At 37.7% G+C, this 26,824-nt stretch overlaps 1 protein-coding gene across 1 annotated transcript in view; it reads right to left on the minus strand.

Annotated features, from left to right (window-relative positions):
* The window catches only part of LOC124164261 (mediator of RNA polymerase II transcription subunit 14), a 165,380-nt gene that overhangs the window by 134,414 nt on the left and 4,142 nt on the right, over positions 1-26,824 (minus strand). Inside the window, exons 3-5 of the mRNA XM_046541502.1 lie at positions 24,887-25,060; positions 15,881-16,006; positions 7,852-7,984 (exon numbers count right to left, since the gene is read on the minus strand). Coding sequence (XP_046397458.1) covers positions 7,852-7,984; positions 15,881-16,006; positions 24,887-25,060 — 433 coding nt within the window. The remainder of the gene's footprint in view (positions 1-7,851; positions 7,985-15,880; positions 16,007-24,886; positions 25,061-26,824) is intronic.

The raw sequence follows: 26,824 nt of genomic DNA on the forward strand, positions 1-26,824 counted from the left end.
AAAAATAGGTACAGTCTTGTATACAAGATGGTGAGTGGTGAAAGCAAAGATGTTAACTTAAAGACAGCAACTCAGTGGAAAGAATCTGAATATATTAGACTTCTGGAAGGTTACAGCCCAAAAGATGTTTTTAATGCAGACAAAACAGGATTATTTTTTAATTTTTGTTGCCAGCTGTGCTTCAGAGGGAAGCAATGTTATGGAATAATGCTTAGTGAACAATTAAAAAATTAACATTTCCAAAGCCAGTATGTGAATAAAAGTGAAAATTCTCTATTTCCCACAATTTGCATTTTCCCGCAATTTACACTTTTTTTCTTGGATCCCTAGAAAAGTGTAAATAAGGGGTTTTACTGTAGTTGGAAAAATTCAATGGTGATTTCTGGCGAAACTCGGTAGCTGAGCTTCTCGGCAGTTAATGTGGCATTATTCTGAAAACAGGATATCAGGTTATTATCAGTTATCAATTTACGAGTAATATTTTAAGTCTCACTTGTAAGAGTTACTGAGGAAGGGATATCTTCTCAGGATATTTTGTTTCTCCTAACTAACAATCCGAATTCATCCACATCTGGCGCTACGCTAATTAGAAAAGAATGTGTAAGTTGCCATCTCTTCAGGAAAAAAAATTTCATGGCGCAGTCATATGCTCATGCTTCACCCTCTGCAGTATGTTCTGCGCAAGACATACGCAATAGAATCAGTTCTGAACTTCACCTCACACGAGTGGTTCCGTACTTTCCAGGGAGGGTTGACTTCAAACTAGCGAGTGTTTTCCGTGTGGGTTTAATAAAGTAAGGCTTCATTTTTATCCGTCTTCGGACCATCGCCCTTCCGAAGAGACAAATGAGTACTTTAAAAGATGGACTGAAAATAATTGAATATGAAGAAAAGCATCTGGGATAGAAGCATGTGAATATTGGAGAACGCCTCGGGCTGTCCGCTAGCACATGACGGTAGGGGTGGGGTGGAGCGAGCTACCTGATGAAAACAATAATTGGGATGAAGCCAAGGCTCACGTTGGCGTGCCGCTGACGACTAATGTAACATTGTTCACCCTTTGCACATTGCCTCAATTATATTATAAATTTAATTGTTAGAAAGGAGCATTTCAAGTAATACTTTGTGATCCATCTCACTACCAATCACTGCATTGGCAAAAGCGGTTGTTTTAGGCATAACATGCACATTGCTCTCGTGAATACATATACTGGAAATGGCATTTCATGGATTTTTACATCAGAGAGAAAACCATAATAGCAGGGTACATGTCGAGTGGAGAGCATTTGAACATTTTTTAGCGAGGTGGCGTGTTCCTTTAGGATATTTGAAAGAGATATTATTCGAATTAACCATATGACCAAAGTGTCTCGATAAAGTACTAGTATTCCTGTAATTGGCTAAAATCTTGTTTGAATCCTTTAATGAATATCATAATTACGTGCCAAAATCTTGCATTTCCTGGGACATAGGCAACCTAGCCATTCCCGCATCGATCGTTTTCCAGCATTCATAGCTTTTTTCGTCCATCCCCCTGAAAAACGATAGATCGAGGTTCCACTGTACTTGGTACACTATTCATTGTTAAAAATAAGTTTTGCGAACAAATATTACAGCATACATGATAGTAATGAAATGAAATGAATGAAAAAGTAACAAATTAAATAAATTGACACGTAAAACTAAACAATCTTCACAAGTTTAAATGAACAAATACTTGGTAATGGTCATTGGTCAAACACTAGGTCCATGGTCAACTTGAACACCTTTTGCAGAAAATAAATGAAACTTCATACAAGTCAGGTTATTCCAATATACAGTGGAACCTCAATCTATCGTTTTGTAAGGGGATGGATGAAAAACACGATGAATGCAGGAAAGTTTGACTAGGTTGCCTATGTCCTGAGATATGCATGATAATGGTGAGTACTTATGATATTCATGAAAGGATTCAAACAAGATTTTAGCAGTTTTCACGAATATTAGTACTTAATGGATATTAGCACTTTGGCATATTGTTGATTCAACAAATATCTCTTTCAAATATCCTAAAGGAACACGCCACCTTGCTAAAAAATGTTTGCACTCCATCTCGGGTTCTGCACTGCCATTATGGATTTCTGTCTAATGTAAAAATTCTTATCCACCAAACGCCATTTCAAGTACATGTATTTATGAGAGCAGTGTGCTGTAATGCCTAAAACAACCGCTTTCACCAGTGCAGTGATTGGTTGTGAGGGATCACAATGGCCAAAAATAATCTATTATCTGAAATGTTCCTTTCTAATTAGTATATTTTTAATATTTTTGAGGGAATCATGGAAAGTGTGAACAATGTTGCATTAATAGTCAGCGGCACACCCACCTGATCCTTAGCTTCATCCCACTTCTTGTTTTCACCAGGTAGCTGGCTCTACTCCCACCCCAACCGTCATGTGCTAGCAGACAACCCGAGGTGTTTTGCAATATTCACACACTTCTAGCCCAGATACATACTTTTCTTCTTCTTCAATTATTTTCAGACCATCTTTTAAAGTTCTCACTTGTTTCTTTGGAAGGGCCATGGTCCAGAGACAAATAAAAATAAAACAAATGAAAATGAAACCTGACTTCATTAAACCCACACGGAAAACACTCGCTGGTTTGAAGTTAACCCACTGTGGAAAGTACGGAACCACTCATACGAGGTGAAGGTCGGAACTGATGCTATCGAGTACAGGGTATGCAGAGCCAACTGCAGAGGGCCACATGAGCATGACCATATGACTGTGCCATGCAATTTTTTGCCCTAAAGAGGAGACAACTTACCCACTCATTTCTAAGTAGCATAGCACCAGATGAGCAGACGAATAGTTAGTAGGGAGAAACAAAATATCCTGAGAAGATATCCCTTCATCCATGGTCCTTATGTTAAGACTAGGGATGATTAGAGCGGATACTTCGGATCCAAATATCTGTGGATATTACCCTTCATCGGACACTTCGAATCCAAATTCGATGAAGGCATCGGATCTGGTTCCAAAATTTTAAATTTATGCTTCAGTGAATGCAACATCCCAAACATGCCACAGGGAGTGGAAAGAGTTCTGATCCTACCTTTGCCGTTATGTGCTGTTGTACTGCACATAAATATCATGTAGATTTGTAATTTTGCAATGTTGGTTTACTTTTGAGAACTCTTGACAATGATACCTCAAAACGTAGGCCATCTTTAGTTTTTGGGTTTCATTCTTCACCATATTTAAAATGATGCTATTTAACGATTATATAGAAAAAAGATTTCTAGAATTGGCGCTAGATATTTAGAGCCATAAACGGAAATAAAAATTAGCATGGAAGGGAGAAAGAAAATAAACCAATTAATAGTCGCATTAGATTCTTCTCAGGTGTCTACCCAGGTAAGGCGCTCCATGTACCTCTGAGCCAACAATTCAATCGAAGACTTTTCCATTCTCATCAATGCCGTTGATACCTATCGCGTACGAGGTGCTGCGATTATAAAATGGTCTCCCTTCTTCTCTGTAGACTTTTCAATAGAAAATAGCTACAGTGGAACCTCGTTAAAGCGAGTACAGGCTATTGCGAGACCCCCGCCATTGCCCGAAAGGGAACTCTTTTACAATCTACTCCCCGACAAAACCCTTGCAGTACGAGGTATGTGGATAATAACTAGGGGCATGCAAAAGGTGAAGTTATTTTAAAGCCAAAAGTGGTGTTATATTTTTACAAAAGCGATGTTATTTTGCCCTGAAATCGGTGTTATTTTAACGGCAAAATAATTGATGTTGAATGAGAGCCATCCCTCCAGTGGCCTACCCATTGCCCTAAATTTAGGATATTATCGACAGGCAATAATATAAGCAATAATATACATGGAGTACTGACTGAATTCTCCTATTTTACATATTTTATCCTTCGCGTATCCATATATACAGCTTATATAGAGAGAAATTACTTTAAAATGTCAGTAATTTTAAACGAAATACTGCTGCTGTGCTCGAGTTGTCATCTTTTAGATTTGTTCTCTTATCTGTTAGCACAATGCTATAGCAGGAAAGAAATCTTTCTCAGTCCATGTTTGCAGAGGGGATCAAAATTGCTTAAAGGCGCTTAGATGCAAACGATATCTCAGACATTTGAGCTCCTGGATTGCTTTAATTATATCCACTGAACTCCAGGAATTTTGCTTTTGTAGTAATTTCTGTAATTCTCCCAACCCCAACATCAACTTCTCTGTCTCCATTGATTCCAGGCCATGAATTTTTTGTCTTTTTGTCAGGGTTCATGTCTGTAGTCAGAACTTCTTGGGGATCAAAAACTTAGATCTTTTCAAATACCGTATATATCCGAATATAGTCACCCTCTGAATATAATCCCCCCCCCCCAATTTTGAGACCTCAGTTTTGGGAAAAATTTTAAAATGCAAAGGAAGGCAATTTTTCTGTGGTTAGCAAGTTAAGATTCTAGAGTCGATAAAAACTATTATTTTCTGTGAAGATTAAGAACAAATCTGTTCACATATTTTCCATCACAACAAAATAACTATACCTAAAACATGTTGTGATCCATTGCATGAATCAGGAATTTATAGTTCCTTAACCAGATGTAATGAAGAAATGAGAAAATTTTTTAAGTATCCAAGGCTATTTATTTTTTAAACATTCACAAATTATTAATATTTTTGATTTCCAAATGACTGCAAACAATGTCAATATATAAGCTTTAACTTAAATCCCATAAACAGTATTGCATTTGGCCCTGAAACTTCCTTAGATCCAGTGTAACACACCCATCAAGTCATCACAAATCCAAGTGACCTGAAGAATTTAGGAAATCTAAATAAAATTGTGTTAAATATAGAGATGTGCGAATAGTATCCGCGAATACTCGAATACCTCGAATACCAGAAAGTATTCGATATTCGAGATCTCGAATAGTTATGCCAAAGGTACTGTCTCGAATACCTCGAATACTTTGAATTTCGCGTCATACGCTTTCGCTCGCACGCCATTGGTAGTTGACTCAGAAAAATGAGAACTCTAGTAGTTTAGTGCATGCAGCGCCGTTTTAGGCAAGTTGAAGAACTACATCAAATTCGCGGTTTAGAGCGGTGAAAAGAGTTCGACATGGGGAACCGAAATTGATAGGGTGAAAAAAAAACGAGAACCCCAGGTGTCCCCCGTCAGGAGTAACTCAGTGCCGTGGGATAGCAACATAGGCGCATTTCCCACCATCCGCTATTCCCTCCATTCAGCATTCACTCCACCCAATCTGACGATTTTCTCTTCTCCGAAATAAAAAAAAAAAGGTCCCAGCTCATGCAGGGATCGTATTACGAAGACTTAAGCCTCAAAAAATATAAAGTTACTGGAAAATAATAGAATCGCGTTTCACCCTTCACTCTTTCTCCCCCACTGACCATTTTCCCGCATTCATCTTTTGATAAAAATAAGACGAGGTGTTTACCATGTGTCCTTTGCGGCTAACAACGACGAGCACTTATTTTGAATCTTCCCAAGGAGATGAAACTACCACAGAGCGGAACTCAGTGCCGTGGGATAGTGACATTGGCGCATTTCCCACGATCTGCTATCCCCCTCCCTTCAGCATTCGCCTCACCCACTCTGACGATTTCCTCTTCTCCGATATCAGACAAAAGATCCGACTTCGCGCAGGGATCGTATTACGAAGACCTTAGCTTCGAAAAAAATATCAAGTTACGCGAGAAAAATAAAAACGTGTCTCGCACCCTCCCCCTTTTCTCACCCGCTGGCCTTTTTCTACCAACCTGCTTCGAATTTCCCCCTTACTGGAGGTCAACTGCTGCATGAGTCATCTACTAGCCCGAAAGGTGTCTAGCAATGACTTTCGGCAATTATTATTGCACTTTTATTGGATTGAAATGTTAGTAATATGCGCGTAATTTAAGGAAGAATAAGACCAAACACGACGTATTTATGACTTCATTTAAGCATTTTACGCAGGAAAATAAATGCCGGAAAGACGAAGAAATACGACGGGGGCTTAGCATTTTGGCGTAATGCTCAAATAGGGTGCTTTCCTATTTTTAATGCCTAAATCGAAATATTAATACTCCTGGTGTACGTATTTAATGCTTTTAGATTTTTATTGGACGATATCTATTTTTCACGATTAAATTAAAAGTGAAAATTTTCAAGCGTGCGAAAACGCGACGCGTTAATGGGAATGATGGGAAAAGTCCGTGTGACGCATTTCTGGTTCTCGCCTCCCGCCTTGTGGGGTGACCTTGGGCGAGTCTCAGAGCGCTGATACCTTATCAAACGAAGAAAACTTTTCGACCTTAGCCAGATTTAATAAGTGATTACTAAAACATGTTTCCCTGAGCTATGTGCCTCATGCATGCATTAGTAACCTCAGACGATGTAAAACTCCTTTCCTCTCGTGTAGAAACAAGGTCCCTGTGATGTCAAGTGGAGTGGCATCACATGGGCGCCAATCTGGCCTTTTTCAAATGAGGATAAAATTGACCATTGCCATTGGTCTAAACCGGTATTTCTAGAACCAAATAATTTGTATATTATGAATACACCAATGGTGGGTAACGAATCACAATCAATGCCTTTCATTTTCTTTAATGAAGGAAACTACCCTATTGTTTACATAAAATTAAAATATTCCATTAATCAGCTAAATTCCTGTTTGAATCCTTCAAAGGGAATCACAATTACTCGCAAAAATCTTGGGTTTCCTGCTGCATAGGCGACCTAGTCAAACATTTTCACATTCATCGTTTAGTATTCGAGGTATTCGAATATTCGAGCAATGATTTGATATTCGAATTCGAGAAATCTACTATTCGACCCATCCCTAATATTTATAATGGTATGTATATGTATATATTATTGCTGATTGATACATTTACTGCACAAGTTTCAAAAATCTTATCTTCATTTAAGGATTTATATTGGAAATTAGCAGTGCTTTTAAACATATCATGCTTAGCAAGAATCATTGCTCCGGCCGTCGTCAACGGCACGGCACAGTGCTTTCAAATTGGTCTCAATGTATGCTTTCAAATGAGTTGAACTGCGCAGTTGACGGCACAGAGTTGTTGACGGTCAGCAAGGCAAGGTTCAATCCAGCCCGGCGGAGCGCCGTTGCTCTGTTGCAAGTTATTTAGGCAAGTGAAAATCTATCCTCTCTTATTTGTAAATGACTGAAAACTCTATGAAGTAAAATAATGACTACTACTCTTATTTTCAATTAATTCCACCACTTGAAACATGCTACATTCCATGAATCATGTTTGTTATAATAATAAAAGAACTTATATGAAAAAATGCATTAATGTACCTGGTTAATGACATGACAGAAAGCTGAAACTCTTAAAAAAAAAAGTGTTCAATATTGATACTAGATTCATAGAAATTAGACAGTATAGTTCAGGAGAGTTCAAGACAATCTGATGAAGACAGCTTAAACTTTTACTAGTCCAGTTACTAACCCATGTTCAGAAAATCTTGATATCTAATCTTTTTACAAGGTACTCTAGGAAAATTAAGGAAATAAAAAAATAGAAAAGAAATGAACTTGCTTGCAACATTAGGCCTTACATAAGTTCTAATTTAGTCAATAGTAGCAGGCATAATTTATGGAAATCCTTTATTGTAGGATATGAAGAAATAAAAACTTGGCTATTTCCATGTGGTAATTTATTGCGACCTACCATGACTTCGTTATCAAGTCACCTTGATAATGTTATGCTGTAACGAAACCATGGTCGATCACAATAAATTATCATGCGGAAATATCCAAGTTTATGTTTCTTCAATTCTTATGATAAGTTCAACTGTTTCAATTAGGCCTTACCTCCAGTCTCTTTATCCTCAACTAAAATGTCAATGTCAAGAAGCCTCCAGGGTATATTAGGCCCATCTCCCATTACAGTCAAGGAAACTTCAAACTCATGCTCAACATGGAAGGTTACTCGTCCGCCTTCAATCTGGTAAACAGAAAAGGAAATTGTTAACATTAAATTCAATAGCAGAACTCATGAACACAATAGGACAATTTTAGGGGATAAGAAAAATGAAAAATTCTAACATATGGATACTTAAAACACTAAACAGGTGCATTGAAAAATGTTAAAGTTTTACAGTATTGAGTTTCTACAAGGGAAAATATAAGTACAATAACACTTGATTTTATGCATTTTATTGATACATCCAAGGGCAAAACCTTAATGAAAGTGCAGAAAGGTTTTAACACCTTCGCTGTTAAAATGAGTTGTAAGGGTACAGATACCATATCGTTTATTTCTGTGCCAGACATGAAGCAACACTTATGAAAAAGAATAAACACAGTGGAACTTGTTTAGTACGTTTCTGAAGGGACCACAAAAAATGAATGTGCTAACAAGGAAGGTAAATACAGTGGAACCCCGATCTATCGTTCCGCATTGATCGTTTTCCCGCATTCATAATTCACCGTTCCTGGTCCCAAATGAAGTTCCATACAAACAATGCAAATTTTTCAGGCATCTATCGTTCCCCAAAATATCGCTTTCCCGTGTTGATTGTATGAAATTCGCGGTCCCGAATTATAATTTTCCCGCACCCATCGTTTGACGAAAATGAAACGAATTATAAGTGTCATTTATGGCTAATAACGACAGGCACTTAGTTTGAATCTTCCCCAGGAGATGGAACTACCGTACGGAGAAGCTCAGTGCCGTGGGATAGTAATACTAGTGCATTTCCCAAGGTCTGTTATCCCCCTCCATTCAGCACTTGCCTCCTCTCTCTGAAGCTTTCCTCTTCTCCAAAATCAAAACAAAAGGACCCAGCTCAAGCAGGAAGACCTTAGCTTCAAAAGAAAATATCAAGTTACACGAGAACAATAGAAACACGTTTCACACCCCTCCGATTCTCCCCCACTGAACTTTTTCAACCTACCGGCTTCAAAGTTATCCATTTCTGGAGGTCAACTGTTACATGAATCACCAATAGGCCTGAAAGGTGTCAAACAATGAATTTAAGCAATTGGTATTATACTTTTTATAGATTGAAATATTAGTAATGTGTATGTCATTCAAAAAAGAATGAGACCAAACACGATGTATTTCTAATGTTATTTAAGCATTTTAACACGTTCCCTGCCAAGGACTTTCAGACAAAGTCGCCCATTGCACTGACGTGTTACAGTGGAACTTGTTTAGTACGTTTCTGAAGGACCACAAAAAATGAACGTACTAACCAGGAAAACGTACTAACGAGGAAAGTAAAAAATAGCAGTCGGGGTAATTGCAATCTGTGGAAAAGTCGTCATAATTACAATTACTAAAGGTAGTTATCGTAGGATCGCCTTCCTGAACTCTTTTCACCTATAAAATCACGAAAATGAGCGCTACATTGAAAAACAATACCATGTGAATAAAAATCACAATGTTTCATAGGTTTCCCAAAGACAATTACATGAAAACGGCATCTATCTCCCGTGATTTAAATCCTATATATATTTATAGAAAGAGTACAAGTAAAGCTAAGTCATTTCTTTTTGGTCACAGCATACTCGGAGAATGTAACAACAACCCTGAGTATGTCAACGGGTTGTTTTTCAACATCATAAAAATTGGACAAAATTATATTAACCTTAAATTACGGCAACAGCAGTACACATTTGCTTCTGGGATAAATCCATATCGAGTGTTATATCGATCGATATATCGAATAATAACACGCAAGATTATTAGAATACGACGTAATTACAAGAAGATTTTATATTATACAGTTGAAATTTACTTTAAAAATTTGTTTAATGTCGTCTGCTTTCGTGCCGAGATCAAGTATTTTTAAGCTAAGCTTCGCGTGGAGATTCAGAGCATCGTCTGCTCCCGCAGCAGTAGTCAAATACGCACGTAGTCCGTAGCATTGACGTTGTGCAGTACTGCTTTAGCTAAAGTGGGAATTGGATAAGACTCATTTCTTCATCATGATAACTCGTGCAATAGCAACAATTGCCCACTTGTGAAATTTGTGCGCAGTGGGCACTCCAGAGGCAACAGAAGGTGAGGAGCTCGGGGTGGGGAAAATTAGGGCTTCTCATTGGCTGCAGTTTTGCATAGTCAGATAAATTCATCACGTCATAAGAATTGAGAAATGCATTTGGATAAATCACGGTCGAATAAAGATACGTAGAATGAATGCACGAATGTTAATGGCTATTAATAATAAATTAAATCATGAATTCGGAGCTTCACGACCCTTAAGAGGATACTAGAGAACGAATTGCGGGTTGCGTCACGGCTAGCAATTGAGCGTACTAACCAGGAAAGCGCAATTTTTTAAAACGTACTAACCAAATACTTTTGCCTGTATTTTGTTCCGATGGTACCGGGACCGAGAGAAATCGTCGTACTAAGGAGGAAAACGTACTAAGGAGGAACGTACTAACCAAGTTCCACTGTATTCTATTTTCTTTTGTTATAATACTTGGATCCTTTTCATTTGAGTTTTTGTGTGCATTCGGCTACGCATGCCGTGTCGGTCACGTCATATACTCGTTTCCGAAGTAGCTGTGACCAAAGACGTGCTGAGAGCGGTCAAAAGAAAGGCTCATTCATTCTAGGGTCATAATGACCAAAGCGGTGCTGAACGTGTTCAGCAAGGAAATAGTTGGAAAAATACAATGGTGATTTCTGGTGAAACTTAATATCCTCGCAGCTGAGCCTCTCAACAGTTGATGCAGCATTTTTTTCCGAAAACAGGATATCAGATTATTATCAGTTATCAATTTACAAGTTATACTGGTCTCACTTGTCAGAGTTACTGATGCAGGGATATCTTTTCAGGATATTTGTTTCTCCCTACTAGCAATCCAAATTCATCTGCTTATTTGGCGCTACGCTAATTACGAACGAGAGGGTAAGTTGCCTTCTCTTTAGGACAAACAACTTCATGGCCCAGTCATATGGTCATCCTTCACCCTCTGCAGAATGCTGTATGCGATAGCATCAGTTCCGAACTTCACCTCGTATGAGTGGTTCCGTACTTTCCAGGATGATCAATGATATCAAGGTTAACACTGGCTGCCTCACCTCGCACACATCTGTAAACTAATACATGTCTCTCTTTAAAACCATCGATCCAGCCATTGGAGGCACAGGAAATTTTCAATGTCCATTTTCACAGCCAAATGCATTGCCTTTTCTTCAATACTGGAACCATCGAATGGCACATTCGAACTTTGTGCTTGTTTGCACCATTTTAGAAGAACATCTTCTAATTCAGGAAATTTCCCATCACGAACGCATTTTCGCTTTTTGTCACACTGACTTAGGATTTTCTTGCGGTTTCTTACAATCGTGCTTAATGTGGATGCAGGAATGTTTAATCTTCACACTAATTCCACTCGCTTTACAAGTGGATTTCGGTCCACTTCCTCGAGAATTTCTATCTTTTCTAAAGTTGTAATCTGCTTCACTATTTGATTTCTTGACATTTTAATTGTAATTTAACTGACCTCGCTATGATAACTCGTGCAATAGCAACAACTGCCCACTCGCGATATTTGTGCAGTGTGTGGCACTCCAAAGGCAACAGAAGGTGAGGAGCTTGGGGTGGGGAAAATTTGGGCTTCTCATTGGCTGCAGTTTTGCATGGTCAGACATTCCCGAAAAATGGCTGCATTTGACTATTTATCACGTCACAAGAATTGAGAAATGCATTAGGATAAATAAAGGTCGTAGAAAGAGAGATGTGGAATGAATGTAAGAATGTCAATGGCTGATAATAATAAATTGAATCATGAATTCGGAGGTTTATAACCCTTGAGAAGATACCAGAGAAAAAATAGCAGTTTGCGCCACGGCAAGTAATTGAGCGTACTAACCAGGAAAGCACAACTTTTTCAAACATACTAGGGCCATTCCATGAAAATAGGTAACTTTTGGAAATAATAATATTTTTTTATATTTAACTTATTGTGTCATGATTGTCTTCTCATAAGGTTATATTATGAGTATTTACTAGGAATTTTAGTCAAATATGCTTAAATATGTAGGTAACCTAGGTTCAAAGTCGTCTCTTCATCAGCTGTTCAAAAACTGCCATTTTCATAGGTTGTGTTGCCATATCAATGCTTGACTAAATGCTATTTTTATGTGTCTTGGTAATTATAATATCAAAATATAGTACAGTATAAGAGTTTCTATCACAAAATTATATTCATTTTGCGATAGTATAATGGTAAAATACAGTGTTTAAAAGTAGATTGTTTCTTTGTCCCGTACGTAACATAAAATATATAAATTTATTTTTTCACAAAGTTTCTTGACAAACAGCTACTCAAAATACAATTTTCTAAACTGGTTTTGTGTCAAACTAAATAATTATGATGTTGTGAAAAAATAATAAAATTTTAACATACCCTAATGTTCAATTTCTTTCTGTCCCGTACGTAACGTTACGTACGGGACACTTCACAACATAATATGCAATATACATAAAAATGAATTCACTATGTCATATCATTACTAAATTTTGATAATATTTAATTCTAAAACATAAAATGAAGCATTATTTACATTTAGTCCAGAAAAGTCTAGGCCTACAGTAATTTAAATTTAAAATTGTGCTCTGGGCATTCAGGGTTGGGGAGTTTGGCATTGGTTAATAGAAGGGCCAGGTATTAAGTTTATGTCATGAAATGACAAAGTGGCAGAGGAGTAGGTGCTGTGGTTGAAAGTATGCATTGTAGTAAACAGAAGAACAAGTAAAATTTTAGGTGCATAGAGGGCGGGTAGAAAAGGTTAGAAAAAGTAAGGTGAATGAAATGGTAAATCATGACTGTTTAATTCCTGCGTTTCATTTGATTTTGTCACCTCAATAATCTCCAGTTCTTCATGACAAAAAGTGGGGACTTAATTTCTTTTGTCTCAGTGTGCGGTAGATCTCAGATGTGAAATCACTGGGATAGTTGTTCTCGATTAGATGTTTGGTGATACTAGAATTTACAGTCGCCTTTAGCCAACACGTAATACATGTTTCAGTGCGTGAGTGATTATAGCATATGTTATTTTTGTGACTGATTACTAGGAGGGAATCAAGGTCAGAAAATAAACAATGTGGACTACATGAAGTATTTTTATTTAAGTCAGTTTACATAAGCACCACTGAGTAATGCCTGAAACTTTGAAGATAAGAAATTTAATGCTTTTTCAGAATTTAAATGGTGGTGGAAAAACCTTAGGCAACTGCTGTTGCTAGAGTAAAGAAAATGCGAAGTAAACTAAATGCAAGTGATCATGATGGGTTCTTAAAAAGAAGTAAGAGGATAAATTAATTAAGAAAAAAGCGGAGAGAAAATATTACCGACAAAGAAAAAGTATGAAAGGGAAAAAATGACAGTGAATAGCAGGCAAACCTAAGCTAAAAAATCAAGCTCACATCAGTTCTCCTGAATGCAATTTTAGAGAACTGACTGAATGTTAAGAGTAGTGAGGATGAAAATGATGCTCTATTCAATCTGCCAAGGATTTTGCATCAGAATCTTCAGTAGTTTGTTCAAAGACAAGTTTTATTGTATTGTTGTTCAATATTTGTTTGTTCAAGGCATATTATGCTGGAGAAGATTATATAAATGATACCATCATCAAAGTAAAGCATTGAGACAATGTTCAAGCAGCACCAGATATCCTTAGCTTTCACGTGATATGCAATACAAATGAAAGTTTTTCAGGAGAGAAACATTTTAAAGATATCAACTTGAATTTAGACCTGTTTGTTGAAGTGAAGACAGAATTCAGAGGTCAGTGGGTTCTAGTGCAATATAATGGCAATTTATTTTGAGGCAAAATCACAGAAATTGTCTCACAGAAGCAACTGTAAGTTACAGTCATGGTACCTAATGGTGCAGCGAGGGGGGGGGGGGGGAGGTTTTTGGGGCATAATCACCCCCCAAATCTAAATTAGTTAATTGGATTAATATTACTTATAGAAAAGTGTAAGGATTAATAAAATATCCCTCAGAAAGCTGTAAAACTCCCCATTTTGAACCATTTATCTTAAAAAATTTCTGGGGGAGGGTCCCCGTACCTCCTGCTTGCCCTGGCAGGTATTCCATACCCCCCAGATCCCCACTATTAGTCGCCCCTAAAACCTCCTCTAGCCTTAATTCCTAGCTGTACCCCTGATGGTACCCACCAGTCCCCAGAACATTATAAATGGCCAACGCTGCCCGATTGTATTGTACACAATAGAGAGACAGAGGTGATTAAAGCTATTTCTCCTCCTATAGTGTTGAACAAAAAAAGACGATGGAAAATTTAACCGTAAAGATCTTAAATTATGAACTCTGGTATCTTTCTCCTTTTTTTTTTTAATAATACCATGGTAACAAGATTAAAGTAGCTGTATAATTTTTTTATACCTTAATTGTATTATAATTAAGCTAAGCAAATACAAGTTAATTGATCAAGAAAATAATGTTTATAAACATATGATCTTCTTATATTGTAATTGGCTTAACAACCTTTTCTGATAAATGTGTTTTTGGCCATGTTAACTCTGCCTGCTTTCAATAACTTTTAGCCTGAAGTGTACAATGTCCCATACGTAACACCCTTGTCCCGTACGTAACAAAAGGTGAAAAAATTGTAACTTAGTTGAAAAAAATTTGTTAATAATGTAAAGTATATGTGCTTGAAGCATACTTTTTAAGCTATATGAAAAAAAATACCACAGCATTATGAAAATTCTAATTGAGCTGAAATATCATTTTTCATAACATGAGCCAAACAAGTGGTTGACTCAGCTTGTCCCGTACGTAACAGGCACTTATTTTTTCTTGCAACAGTTACAACAAAGTGCTAAAGCCAAAACTGTAGCTTGAAAAATAGCTTAGGTCTACACCTAACAATTTATAGCTGTTTCAATGAAACACAAAAAATATTAGGAGCAGAAATAATATTTTAAAGCTGTAAAAATTAGTACAAATGTCCCGTACGTAACGGTGGAATGGCCCACTAACAAAGTACTTTTACCAGTATTTTGTTCGGATGGTACTGGGACCGAGAGAAATCACTGCACTAAGGAGGTAAACGTACTATGGAGGAACGTACTAACCAAGTTCTACTGTACTAAGAAAAAAATTGTAATTATGCACTTGATACCTCGGAAAATAAGATTTCCCATTTTTCAACAAAAATGATCAGAAAGTATAAATGAGATAGGGAAGGTATTCATATCTATGAATTCTTAATCCAAATACTTATGTATTTGTAAATGAAAACAGAGAAACATACAGTACAAACAATTATGCACTCTAAGTGCAAGGTGACATTTGTACAAAATAACAGGGAAAATGTGGTGGAAAGACATCCTAGACCAGGGCTAAGTTCATATAGAGCAATTACTCTAGAGTGTGGAGATTGTAGAATTGCAACAAACAATTCCAGCAGAGTTAAAATAAAAATGCCGCAATTTAATACCAAAATTGATCAGACTAAGTTCCAGGTGGATGAAGAAGACGAAGATCATTGTACTGAGGGCACTTAGCTTCATCCACCTTTGTTATGTCACGTACTAAAATTAAATATTCAAACTACACAACCAGTAGTTGAGCATGCTTTGAAGTACAAACAAATTAACGCATAACACTCCTATAGCTCTTAAAGACAAAGGTACCAAAATTTGCATTTCTATCAATGCATCATCACATAGCCATATCTTAACTAAGTTTCTGTCTTACACCATCAGTTAATCAGGCAGTGCTCAGAAAAAAAACATGGCAATCAGTGCACTGCTGCACTCAGAAAAAAAACATGGCAATAAAAAGCATTTGCCAAGCAGCAAACACTGCATTTCATCCGTTGGGGAAAAGAGAAACAGAGAGGGTGAACCTTAAGATTCCGCATTTGAGGCAAAAGGTTGCTCGTGACGAGGCGGTGCTGGATCACTTGATTCAGCCGCAGGAGAGTCAGACGGCGCTCGGATGGTGTAATTGGATCCGGTGGCACGATCCGCTCCTGCGTAAACAACACACAAGAATGATAAAAAAACTTTAGAGGAGGACATATAGGTATTACAGACCACAACAATGCCTTGAATGACTAAAGTCAAAAAGCCTCAGTAACTCTTTGGGCCGGTTTTATAATGTCTGGTTAAACTGGAGTTTAAGCTAAGCGTCAGTTAAGTCCCAAAATTCTGTTTTAGAATCGATGGTTAAGTCAAATCTGAACGTTAAAGTGGTAGTCAAGCTAAACCATGGATTTCCCTCGGGTAAAAGGTTAACGTGAAGTTTAAATTGTTGAAAATGGCGGCTGTTTTGAAATGCTGAAGTACCCTACGATAATATACAGAAGAAATAATCAACCAAGCGCAATATCCTCCGTTTTTATCCTTATCTACGATATCAGCAATCAATTTCCAATATTTTTAGCAACATAATAACAATTTAATAAGTGAAATATTTCCATTAGATCGGTGATATATCCGGAGCAGACCACTGTTTTCATGCTTTTCGATGTATTCTTCGGTAATACGAGATCCTTACAAACCTCTCGACTTTTATAATAATCACCATCCAATAAATAATTGTCTATTTTGTGGACTGCAGTCGGAGACTGTGTGCTCAACCCCTGAAAATGTTGAAGTTATGCAATATTTGTGCCGGAGGAGGCGTTTGTTATGATTTGTGCCAGCTGACGTGAGTTGGTGAAAAATACTATATTTAGAATTACATATCAGAGGAAAGGAAAGAGGTGAAACAGGAGTGTAGGTAGAGAAATCTATTATTGCCTTGTTTTACTGACTTCATCAAGGAATTCAAAAAGTGACGGTGTTTACAAAGAGTTTGAATTAGAAGAACAGCCAAGTTTCGTATTTGGCAATCGAAAGAGAGAAAAAGATCGTACCTACTAATTGCATTCTGATTTACTAGCATGTGATGTCGCTAGAGAATTCTCCATTAATTGTGAGGATATATGTTATGAGGTGAAAGGGGGCAAGCTGTTAAAATATTTTCGTATTTCCTTTTCCAAAGGATATGTTTGTCAAAGTACTAGGTACAATAAAAATTGTAGGTAAGTCCATAAACAATATCTGGTGTACGGCTTGGTATTTCTTGGATATAAATATATAGGAATGAGTGAGGCATGTGAAAGATTGCGTGAAAAAGAAAGGATTTAACACGTTTCATTTTATATATATATTTTCCCTGGCGATGATTTTCGATTCCTTGAAAAATATGACTTGCCCAGGTTCCGACCATGCATGCTCTGCAACCGCAGAAAGACGAAAATTTTTCTTTTCGGTTGCCTTGAGATGTTCGTTTATTCTGCATTCTAAGGGATCTAGATGTTTGCCCGATGTATGATAAACCACAGGAACACGCTACTTCATACACTCCTTCATAGATATCAGATGGATGACGATCTTTTTCACTCCGGAGGAGGTCAGAGGTCTTCTTCAAACTTTTAAATCGCATCAGAACGTCATGTTTGGCCAGGCAAACCCAATTAGACCAGGGCAGAGAGAGAACTCAGAGAGAGAGTCTGTGAACTCAGGAAAATCGATGATTTACTCATATTGCCAGCTTACAAAGGGAACGCAACCGTGATCATCTCTAAGGATGCCTACCGAAAGAAGGTTTGCGGTTTGCTAGACGACCCCACCTACAAAGAACTTAACTCAGATCCTACGGCAAAAATCCAGAGGAACATCAAGGACCTCATGAAGCAATCGTCAATACCCCAAGAGGAGAGACGATCACTGATCCAGTCGGCTCCTAAACCTCCCCGACTTTATGGCCTGCCTAAGATTCACAAGGATGGGATACCACTCCGGCCTATTGTAAGTGCCATTGATTCACCGACACATAAGCTTGCAAAGTATCTTGCCCATAGCCTTCGGCCATTCTCAGGCATAACTGCCACCAATGTGAAGAACTCCTCCCATTTCATCAAAATTATAAAGGAATACAAGATTACGGAAGAGGATCTCCTTGTTAGTTTTGACGTGGTGTCTTTGTTCACCAAAATACCTATTGAAGATGCCATCGAAGTCATTAAGACTGACAGAAAAATACATCGGGCAAACATCTAGATCCCTTAAATGCAGAATAAACGAACATCTCAAGGCAACCGAAAAGAAAAATTTTCGTCTTTCTGCGGTTGCAGAGCATGCATGGTCGGAACCTGGGCACGTCATATTTTTCAAGGAATCGAAAATCATCGCCAGGGAAAATATATATTTCCCTAGGCTGATAAGGGAGGCGATTGAAATAGCGAGTCATCCAAAATACTCCAATAGGGAAGACGGCTATCCTTTATCCTCATCTTTCAAACGGCTTTTCCAACAATGGAATTCAAATCAACGGCCGCCTGACTAGCTATATATATACATATAAGGATCGCAGCTCTGCAGATCATTTGGACCCGAAGACGGGAGCTGGAACGCGCCCGAAACTGTCGTCCACAAAAACATGAATCAACGCGGTGTAAACCCGGAAAACTATCACCAATCAACTCACCGCGGAAGCCTCCGTAATAATAGGTTTTTCTCTCTCATGAAGAAATTTAAACTTAGTTTTGTACCTTATTGAAATTTTATTTGCCAGAGATTATGGATGGCATATAGCTGAAGATACCTCCTTATTGCGAGCATTTTAATAAAACTAAAAATGCTTCTAAAAAACACAAAAGTCATCAAAGCTAAATTACCATGAATTATTTAAGAATTAATTGATCATAACATCTTCAGTATGACAGAGGCCATTCTGCACTTTATCGTTTTTAATGAACACTGATGAATTTGTCTATCATACGGTGGTTGGTTGTAAATTATGTTATTTAAATTATGGCCATGGTGAGTACTTTGAAAACGGGAAAGTCTTTGATTATTCACAACTTGCAAGTTGCTCCTGATTCCGTAAGGAACGCGGAGATGATGATAAACTAGCGTAGGGGCCATACTAACGCTAAGAAGATATATCTTACTGCAAAAGTAGAATTAAAATTTATCGTCTTTATGATTACATTGTAGCCTCATAATGTTCCTAAAATGGCTCTGGTGGTCTTCTCAATAGAAAACCATTTCCATTGGGTTCACAATACAAATGAGAATCTTTGTTCCCGTGCAATAACACAAACAGGGTTCATTTCCCACTATTTCTTGCAAAGGGTCTCCACTTTGATTCGATCCATTCACAAATAGTCATTCATTTTCTCCGTTTAATTGATGGTTTACTCGTATCTTGTACTTGCCAAATATTCACAAATATACGTGAGTATTTTTATTTTAACGACACACTGATGATTGACCATAAGATCGTCAGCGATTAAAACTGAAAATATTGGTGTCATCCTCCTTTTCAAGGCTAACCATCACTTCAAAACAAACGTAAAGAAATCTTTCACCATACTTTACACTCGATTTTTCAATGTCGACTTTCGTTAGTTTCTTTTTTCGCGATCAATTTTTAGTATGAGATTTATAGTAGCTGCGCTTTCCTCTCGTCAAAGTTCCCATCAGCCAACCGGGGGTAGGATTTGCTTTATAAAACACAACCTCTCGTTAAACTCCACGTTACCGTAATCTCCACGTTAGTTAACATGAGGTTTAACCAGACATTATAAAACCGGCCCTTTGAGTACACTATAATCTTGCGCATAAATCACTTTGACTACTTAGCCGAGTTTCCTAAGGAGACATAATTCTCAGGGTGCTTCCTGGTGGTGATAATAGCATCCAAATGGAAGCAGCATCCATAACTCTGCCATTTGTTTATGAACACAAGTAGATGCCGGTGGTCTAACAGAGTCATCTGAGCATGTATATATATACTGTCAGCTGTTTTCACGACAAATTTTCGACATCATGGCCTTAAATATTGTTGGAGTATACTTTAAGCCAAAGATAGGTTCTTTGGACTAAAAATTTGGAATTATGATGAACTGAGGCTCTCTACTCTAATTTACAACTATTTCCTTTGACAATTTTCAATGGTATATAGTGGACAACACTGTACCCATCAAAATTTGTCAACATGCAACAATATTACTGTGATTATTTTTTCTAATCAATTAAAACCTGTAGGGATTTTCACAACTAAGTTTCAAAGTTTACAAAAAAAAATAAAATTACTATTTATTTCTTTAGATCAAAATTTTTAACTGAAAAGACATACACCATGATTAATTGCATTTAAACCTTAGTTTCAAGCTTTCATTGGCAACTTTGTTCAGTGCTCCTAGCATCATTTTATTTGGCAATAGGATATTGGCAACACAGTTTAATCCATTTCCCTTATACCTTGAAGTGAATGATGACTTGAAAAAAAGCAATTTTTTCCAGGATATACAGTAGAACCTCGGTTATACGACCCTCAGTTATGCGATGACCTCACTTATACGCCGATTTTTTTTGGTCCGGTGAATAACCCTGTATGAACCCATGTATTTCCAACCTCAATTATGAAACTCTTCACCTATACGACGACCTCGGTTATGAAACGTATTTTTCCAGTCCAATGTGATAAAATACCTCACTTGTACGACTTGTCAGAGAACTGCTCTACGAGAAGATTGCGGTAGGCGCGCCGATTTTAGTCACAGGAGCGGGGGTAGTACGTGCTCATTACATATATATATGCCATTGAAGAATAATAAGTTTTAATAACGAGCGATGCTGTTTATTAGATATTAATTTTAGCTGCAGTAGATGATCATTAATCCGGAATATCAATCTCTGACGGAAGATTGTCTAGTATTTTCCAAGGTTATGCTTCCCGTCGCCCCAGCGAAATAACACCTAAATGAGCCGTTAAAAATACTAGAGTACCTAAATTTTGGCTTCCAAAGTCATTCAAAAAAGATAATCGTATTTGTATAATGGACGTAAGCCGTTGGTGATTCAACACGATGGCAAAAACAGCATGCGTGGACTCATTCCGCGGGCTAATCCCTCATCCGCGGGACGAATTGAGCCGGAGGAAAGTTGCTTACGCGGCGCGCAGATCAAAACTGACCCAACTTGTATCTGCGGGTTTAAATGAAATATAGATTGACCTTGACTGCCTGGTGGCAAGCGTTTATTTTTTAACTGAACGAGAGTTAGTACGAATGCCCTCGGAGAATAACTCGCGTCGTCAGTAGTAACGTAATCATTAAAGTCAAATTCAAAACGCGAGAGATAAGGCAGTTCCTTTCGACTCAGGAATGACTTATAACCATTATATCGAAGTACAAAAACAGTCTGGTGTTGTTTTCAGATATGGGGAAGCAAAATATAAAGTGAAGATGAGTCACGCGGCTTGTGAGTCGAAGTTCCCGGCGCTGAATTCGCGGAAGAATGCCGGCAGAGAAGCTATACCCGGTAGATTCAATCTATTATTACTAAAATGTCATGGGAAAATTCTTTTTTTAGTGCGTAAACATTATTGAGAGGGGAGATTTTTCCGGGGTCTTAATCTATTTTTGTCCATTCATCACTGACAGCAGTTGCGCGATTATTTCAAATGCTCACTTAAAAGTTTTCTAAGCACCGGAAAAGTGAACTTAGTCACGGAATATCCGGGGTACCAGTGGCGTAACTAGGAATATGCTTTTGGGGTGACGGTAGTACCTGGGGGGCGGCTTCACCACCCACCCCTCCGAAGCAATGGGGATTCCCGTAAAATTAAAAAAATGGCATGCCTGTAAATATGTTCTACATCATTTTGGCACATAAAATTTAACATTTAGTAGATGCAGTTGCTGTTTATCAAAGCTAGACTTGTGTTTAAAATTTTTTTTAATTTTTCTGAGGCTTTGGAGAGGGATCCATCCCCTCATCCCCCAACCATAATTACGCCACTGCCAGGTGCTCCATATTATCTATGGCATGGTATTTAGAGGGAGAAAACTGACAGCTGGGGTCATTTGCGCCATGAGGTAAGAGAGGGAGCATAGAAACCCTGTGTTGGAATTAGCCAGGTTGTAACGATAGGCTTAACCAGGGCTTAATGTCCCATCTGCTGGACAGTGTGTTGCCCTGGAAGTTCCGTCCACACTACTCTCAAGCAGGGATAGAGCCATCTCTGAAAACTTTCTGCCTCTGCCATTAACCCAGGTCCATAGGGTGTGAAGCCTTCGTGATGCATTAGTGAAATTTTGCTCCCTAGTTATGGGGTTAATTTGGATGACTTTCCTTAGGTATTTCATTTCTTCAATCTCCAATCTGGGGTTTGCCTATAGGTGGTATAATGAATTTCCTGAAAACTGCTTTTAATGAGTCAACTTTTTTTAAAAATTGGCTTCTCTGTGAACATTTAGTGTCATCATTCCGAAATCTCTCCAGTGTGATAGCCTTGCAGCTTAGTACCAGAAATGCTAGTTGTTCAACCGTCGGTAAAGTTGATCAGGAATGTAAAATTATATTTCTCTTAAAGTAATACATCATCTGTGGTGTTAGTTTTGAGAAAATAAGATCATTAGGCTTCAATTTCTTGCCTCCAAATGAGTAATTGCATCCTGGAAACAAATCAGCCCCTATAGGAAAGGATTTCATGCTAAATACCAAAAAACCTCACATATGAAACTTCCTCACTTATGAAACTTTTTTTGGTTTTCCGCTGAAAGTTTCATAAGTGAGGTTCTACTGTACCATAAAAATCATATCATAATTGTTGGATGTCTAAGAGATTTCTCAATAATGACAATATTGTCTTACTAATTTTCCCTTACTTGATGTTTAGAGGGATTTCATAATACTAAATACAGTGGAACTTGTTTAGTACGTTTCTGAAGGGACCACAAAAAATGAACGTACTAACCAGGAAAACGTGCTAACGAGGAAAGTAAATAATAGCAGTCAGGGTAATTGCAATCTGTGGAAAAGTCGTCATAATTACAATTACTAAAGGTAGTTATCATAGGATCGCCTTCCTGAACTCTTTTCACCTATAAAATCACGAAAATGAGCGCTACATTGAAAAACAATACCATGTGAATAAAAATCACAATGTTTCATAGGTTTCCCAAAGACAATTACATGAAAACGGCATCTATCTCCCGTGATTTAAATCCTATATATATTTATAGAAAGAGGACAAGTAAAGCTAAGTCATTTCTTTTTTCTCACAGCATACTCGGAGAATATAACAACAACCCTGATTATGTCGACTGGTTGTTTTTAAGCATCATAAAAATGGGACAAAATTGTATTAACCTTAAATTACAGCGATAGCCGTACACATTCGCTTCTGAAATAAAACCATATCGATTAATAACACGCAAGATTATTATATTACGACGTAATTACTAGAAGATTTTGTATTATACAGTTGAAATTTACTTAAGAAATTTGTATAATGTCGTCTGCTTACGTGCCGAGATAACGTATTTTTAAGCTAAGCTTCGCGTGGAGATCCAGAGCATCGTCTGCTCCCGCAGCAGTAGTCAAATACGCTATACCTAATCTAGACCATTTAAAAGGAGGCAGTATAATACTAATTTTAGAATGCTATCTCTTTTATTTCTACTGTTCCTTGGAAGGAAAAGCAATGCAATGCTTCCATAGCCTTGGCGTCGAGTTTATGGAGTACGTGCAGTACTGCTTTAGATAAAGTGGGAATTGGATAGGACTCATTTCTTCATCATGATAACTCGTGCAATAGCAACAATTGCCCACTCGCAAAATTTGTGCGCAGTGGACACTCCAGAGGCAACAGAAGGTGAGGAGCTCGGGGTGGGGAAAATTGGGGCTTCTCATTGGCTGCAGTTTTCCATAGTCAGACATTCCTGATAAATGGCCGCATTTTATTATTCATCACGTCATAAGAATTGAGAAATGCATTTGGATAAATCACGGTCGAAGAAAGAGATGTGGAATGAATGCAAGAATGTTAATGGCGAATAATAATAAATTAAATCATGAATTCGGAGGTTTACGACCATTAAGAAGATACTAGAGAACAGGGGTGCCGACTTATAAAAAATATTGGGGGGGCCCATATCGGAGGTTTTTCCCCGGGAAGAGGTTAAATTCAAAGTGTGTCGCAGCGCCGAAAAGCTGTCATGATTCACACCACTTGATTCAGTTAACCTGCTTAACCTTATAATTATTTGTTTTAACACATTGTTGAATTTATTTTAAAAGGTAACTATCGTCAAACATGGGAAAAAAATTACCAATATATTTTTGTGATTTCACAAAGCATAATATAACTTAATTATTTTCTTGAATTATTGAGGGGGCTCCGCCCCCCCAAACGAATCTTTGAGGGGGCTCGGGCCCCCTCAGGCCCCATGGAGTCGGCGCCACTGCTAGAGAACGAATTGCGGGTTGCGTCACGGCAAGCAATTGAGCGTACTAACCAGGAAAGCGCAATTTTTTCGAACGTACTAACCAGATGCTTTTACCTGTATTTTGTTCGCATTGTACCGGGACCGAGAGAAATCGCCGTACTAAGGAGGAAAACGTACTAACGAGGAACGTACTAACCAAGTTCCACTGTACATATGACTAAACTAAAAATATGGTTTCTATGACCAAAAAATATTAAATGTAAATTTATTTATGCAGAAATTATGAAAGAGGGAAAAACTATGACAGAAGACATACAAGTTGACAATTATAGATGGGTATTATAATATGTTTAGAGAGACTGTGGCAAACAAAACAGAAAAGTTAACTTCACCTCACCTTCAAAATGACACAAAGTGCCGAAAACATGGTCGGTCGTTAAGTGTTAAATAAAATAGTGTGGAAATTACCATTTGTGTTTTAATCATGGATATAGCATTATTCCACAAAATTAAGCCTGAAATGATTTCATACGAAAAAAGGCTTTCAATTTTAGAGAAGAAACTATTAAAAAAAGATATGAATTCCATGAGACTTGAGGGTAAAAAAGAAAATGAACATACACGTATGCAGGTAGGTAGTCGCCCATAAGTGCCAGTGGTGAGAACTTCAACAGCTGCTGGGATGTGGAAGTTGGGAAGTCTAGCGTGCACTAAAGTCTCCCTGGCCATGCGTGCCAACATGTCGGCCGTCTCGACAAACAAATGGGACTGCTTATCCAGGAATGCCATGATATGCTGTAAATGCATGGAAAAAAACAACAAAATTTGAATGAAAAGGAAGAATTCTATCACACTTCAAAATAACCTTCCAATTACTATATCCCTCCATTTTAGGCAATTGAAAAGCAGTTGTTAGCATGAATTTTAAAGAAAAATGCAACAAGGTATACTGCAAAATAAAGTCAAGTAGGAAAAGTGAAGTCTATTAGTGTCCAGCCAAGGATGGCATCAAAACACCCACCTCAATGCAGCTAAGCACAACACATTTCACCACAATTTCCATCTCTTTGCTGGCCTCCTGGAGTTTTCCCCACCCATAATTCTATTTCCTAGCCTTTCCCTTGACGTCTAGTCCTAATTTTAATTTCCCTGACCTATTGGAACCCCGTCCATTGCACAAGCAGCTGTATCCCCCACCAAAGGCTCCCTCGGAATTGGCAAAGAAAGACAAACATCATTTACAAAATATTTTATACCTTTTCAGTAGAATAAGTTTCTATGATTTCTATGATCTATGACTACTATTTATAATAAAATCAATGGCAGGTGAATTTATTCAAAGGAACTTATGATCCAACAACATTTACACAACAGGAAGTTAAATCTCTGAACAGTGCATTGCTTGAGTGAATCCTATTCTATTTAAAAAGATTCATTTGCACTACTTTATTAAGTTAGTCAATAATTACTGCATATTCTTATCTAAAGTTAGGCTATTTGGTTGGTTAACCCAAGCCAATACATCAGTATGTTGAGTGCAAAATGGTTTAGTTAAGTGCAATACGGAGAGAAAAACTCAAAATGGCCATAATATATGCCCCCTTGCAAAAATTAATCACTGTGTTGGTGTGCGGTAAAGGGGAAAGTTTCACCAAAGGGACTAAACTCCAGCCTCTCAACTGGAATAGCCAAAACCACTTCATACAAACACACACGCATACTAGGGTGGTGCGAAAAAACTCAAGTTCCAAATTTCGTGTCGTAATAGTGCGGAAAAGTTGCGATACGGCGGCTGCTATAGCATCAAGTGTACTTGTAGACATTGGTGTTATAACTGAAGAATATACTTCTAAGTTCATTGACCGATGTAGAATTAAAAGGGAAAAAAAAAATGTTATAAGCGATTTACAGCAAATCCATCTTGATTTAGGAGAGCTACACGGTTATACTTTGACGGAAGGGTAGACAATACCATAGTAATAGAAATGATTGAATCGAAGGAGTACTGTCGGACAGATATAGTGGAACACCATTCTCCAATAAAAGAACCGGTTTTTGTGTATTCGAGTTATGTTTCTCCAAGCTCCAGGTCTGCTAAAGATATAGTGGTCTCCATACTATCTTATCTCTCTGATCAAGGAGTATCATTAGAGTTCTTAGAGTTAGTTTGCTGTGATGGCACGAACATTAGATGGAAAGGTTGCACTATTAGAAAGCTCGTAAAACACCAATGACACCCTCTGCAGTGGGCAGTTGGGTTACTTCATTTCATTGAATTACTTTTGTCATATTTTTCAGTATTTAGATGGTGAAACAAGTGGCCAAAAATCATTTAGTGGGCCAATTGGACTAATATGAATGGTTATGGAAAGCTTCCAAACTGCATTTCCAAACAATTGAATGTGAAATTTTACAAGTTGATAGATAAATTTTGAGCAAGGACCAAAGATACCTTATTGACATTAGTCAAGCAATCACAATTGGCGACTTTCCAAATGACTTAGCAAACCGGGATACTGGACCATTTTCACATGCTAGATGGCTCGTGTGAACAGAGCA

This window comes from Ischnura elegans, chromosome 8 (assembly GCF_921293095.1).
Source record: "Ischnura elegans chromosome 8, ioIscEleg1.1, whole genome shotgun sequence".
NCBI lineage: Eukaryota > Metazoa > Arthropoda > Insecta > Odonata > Coenagrionidae > Ischnura > Ischnura elegans.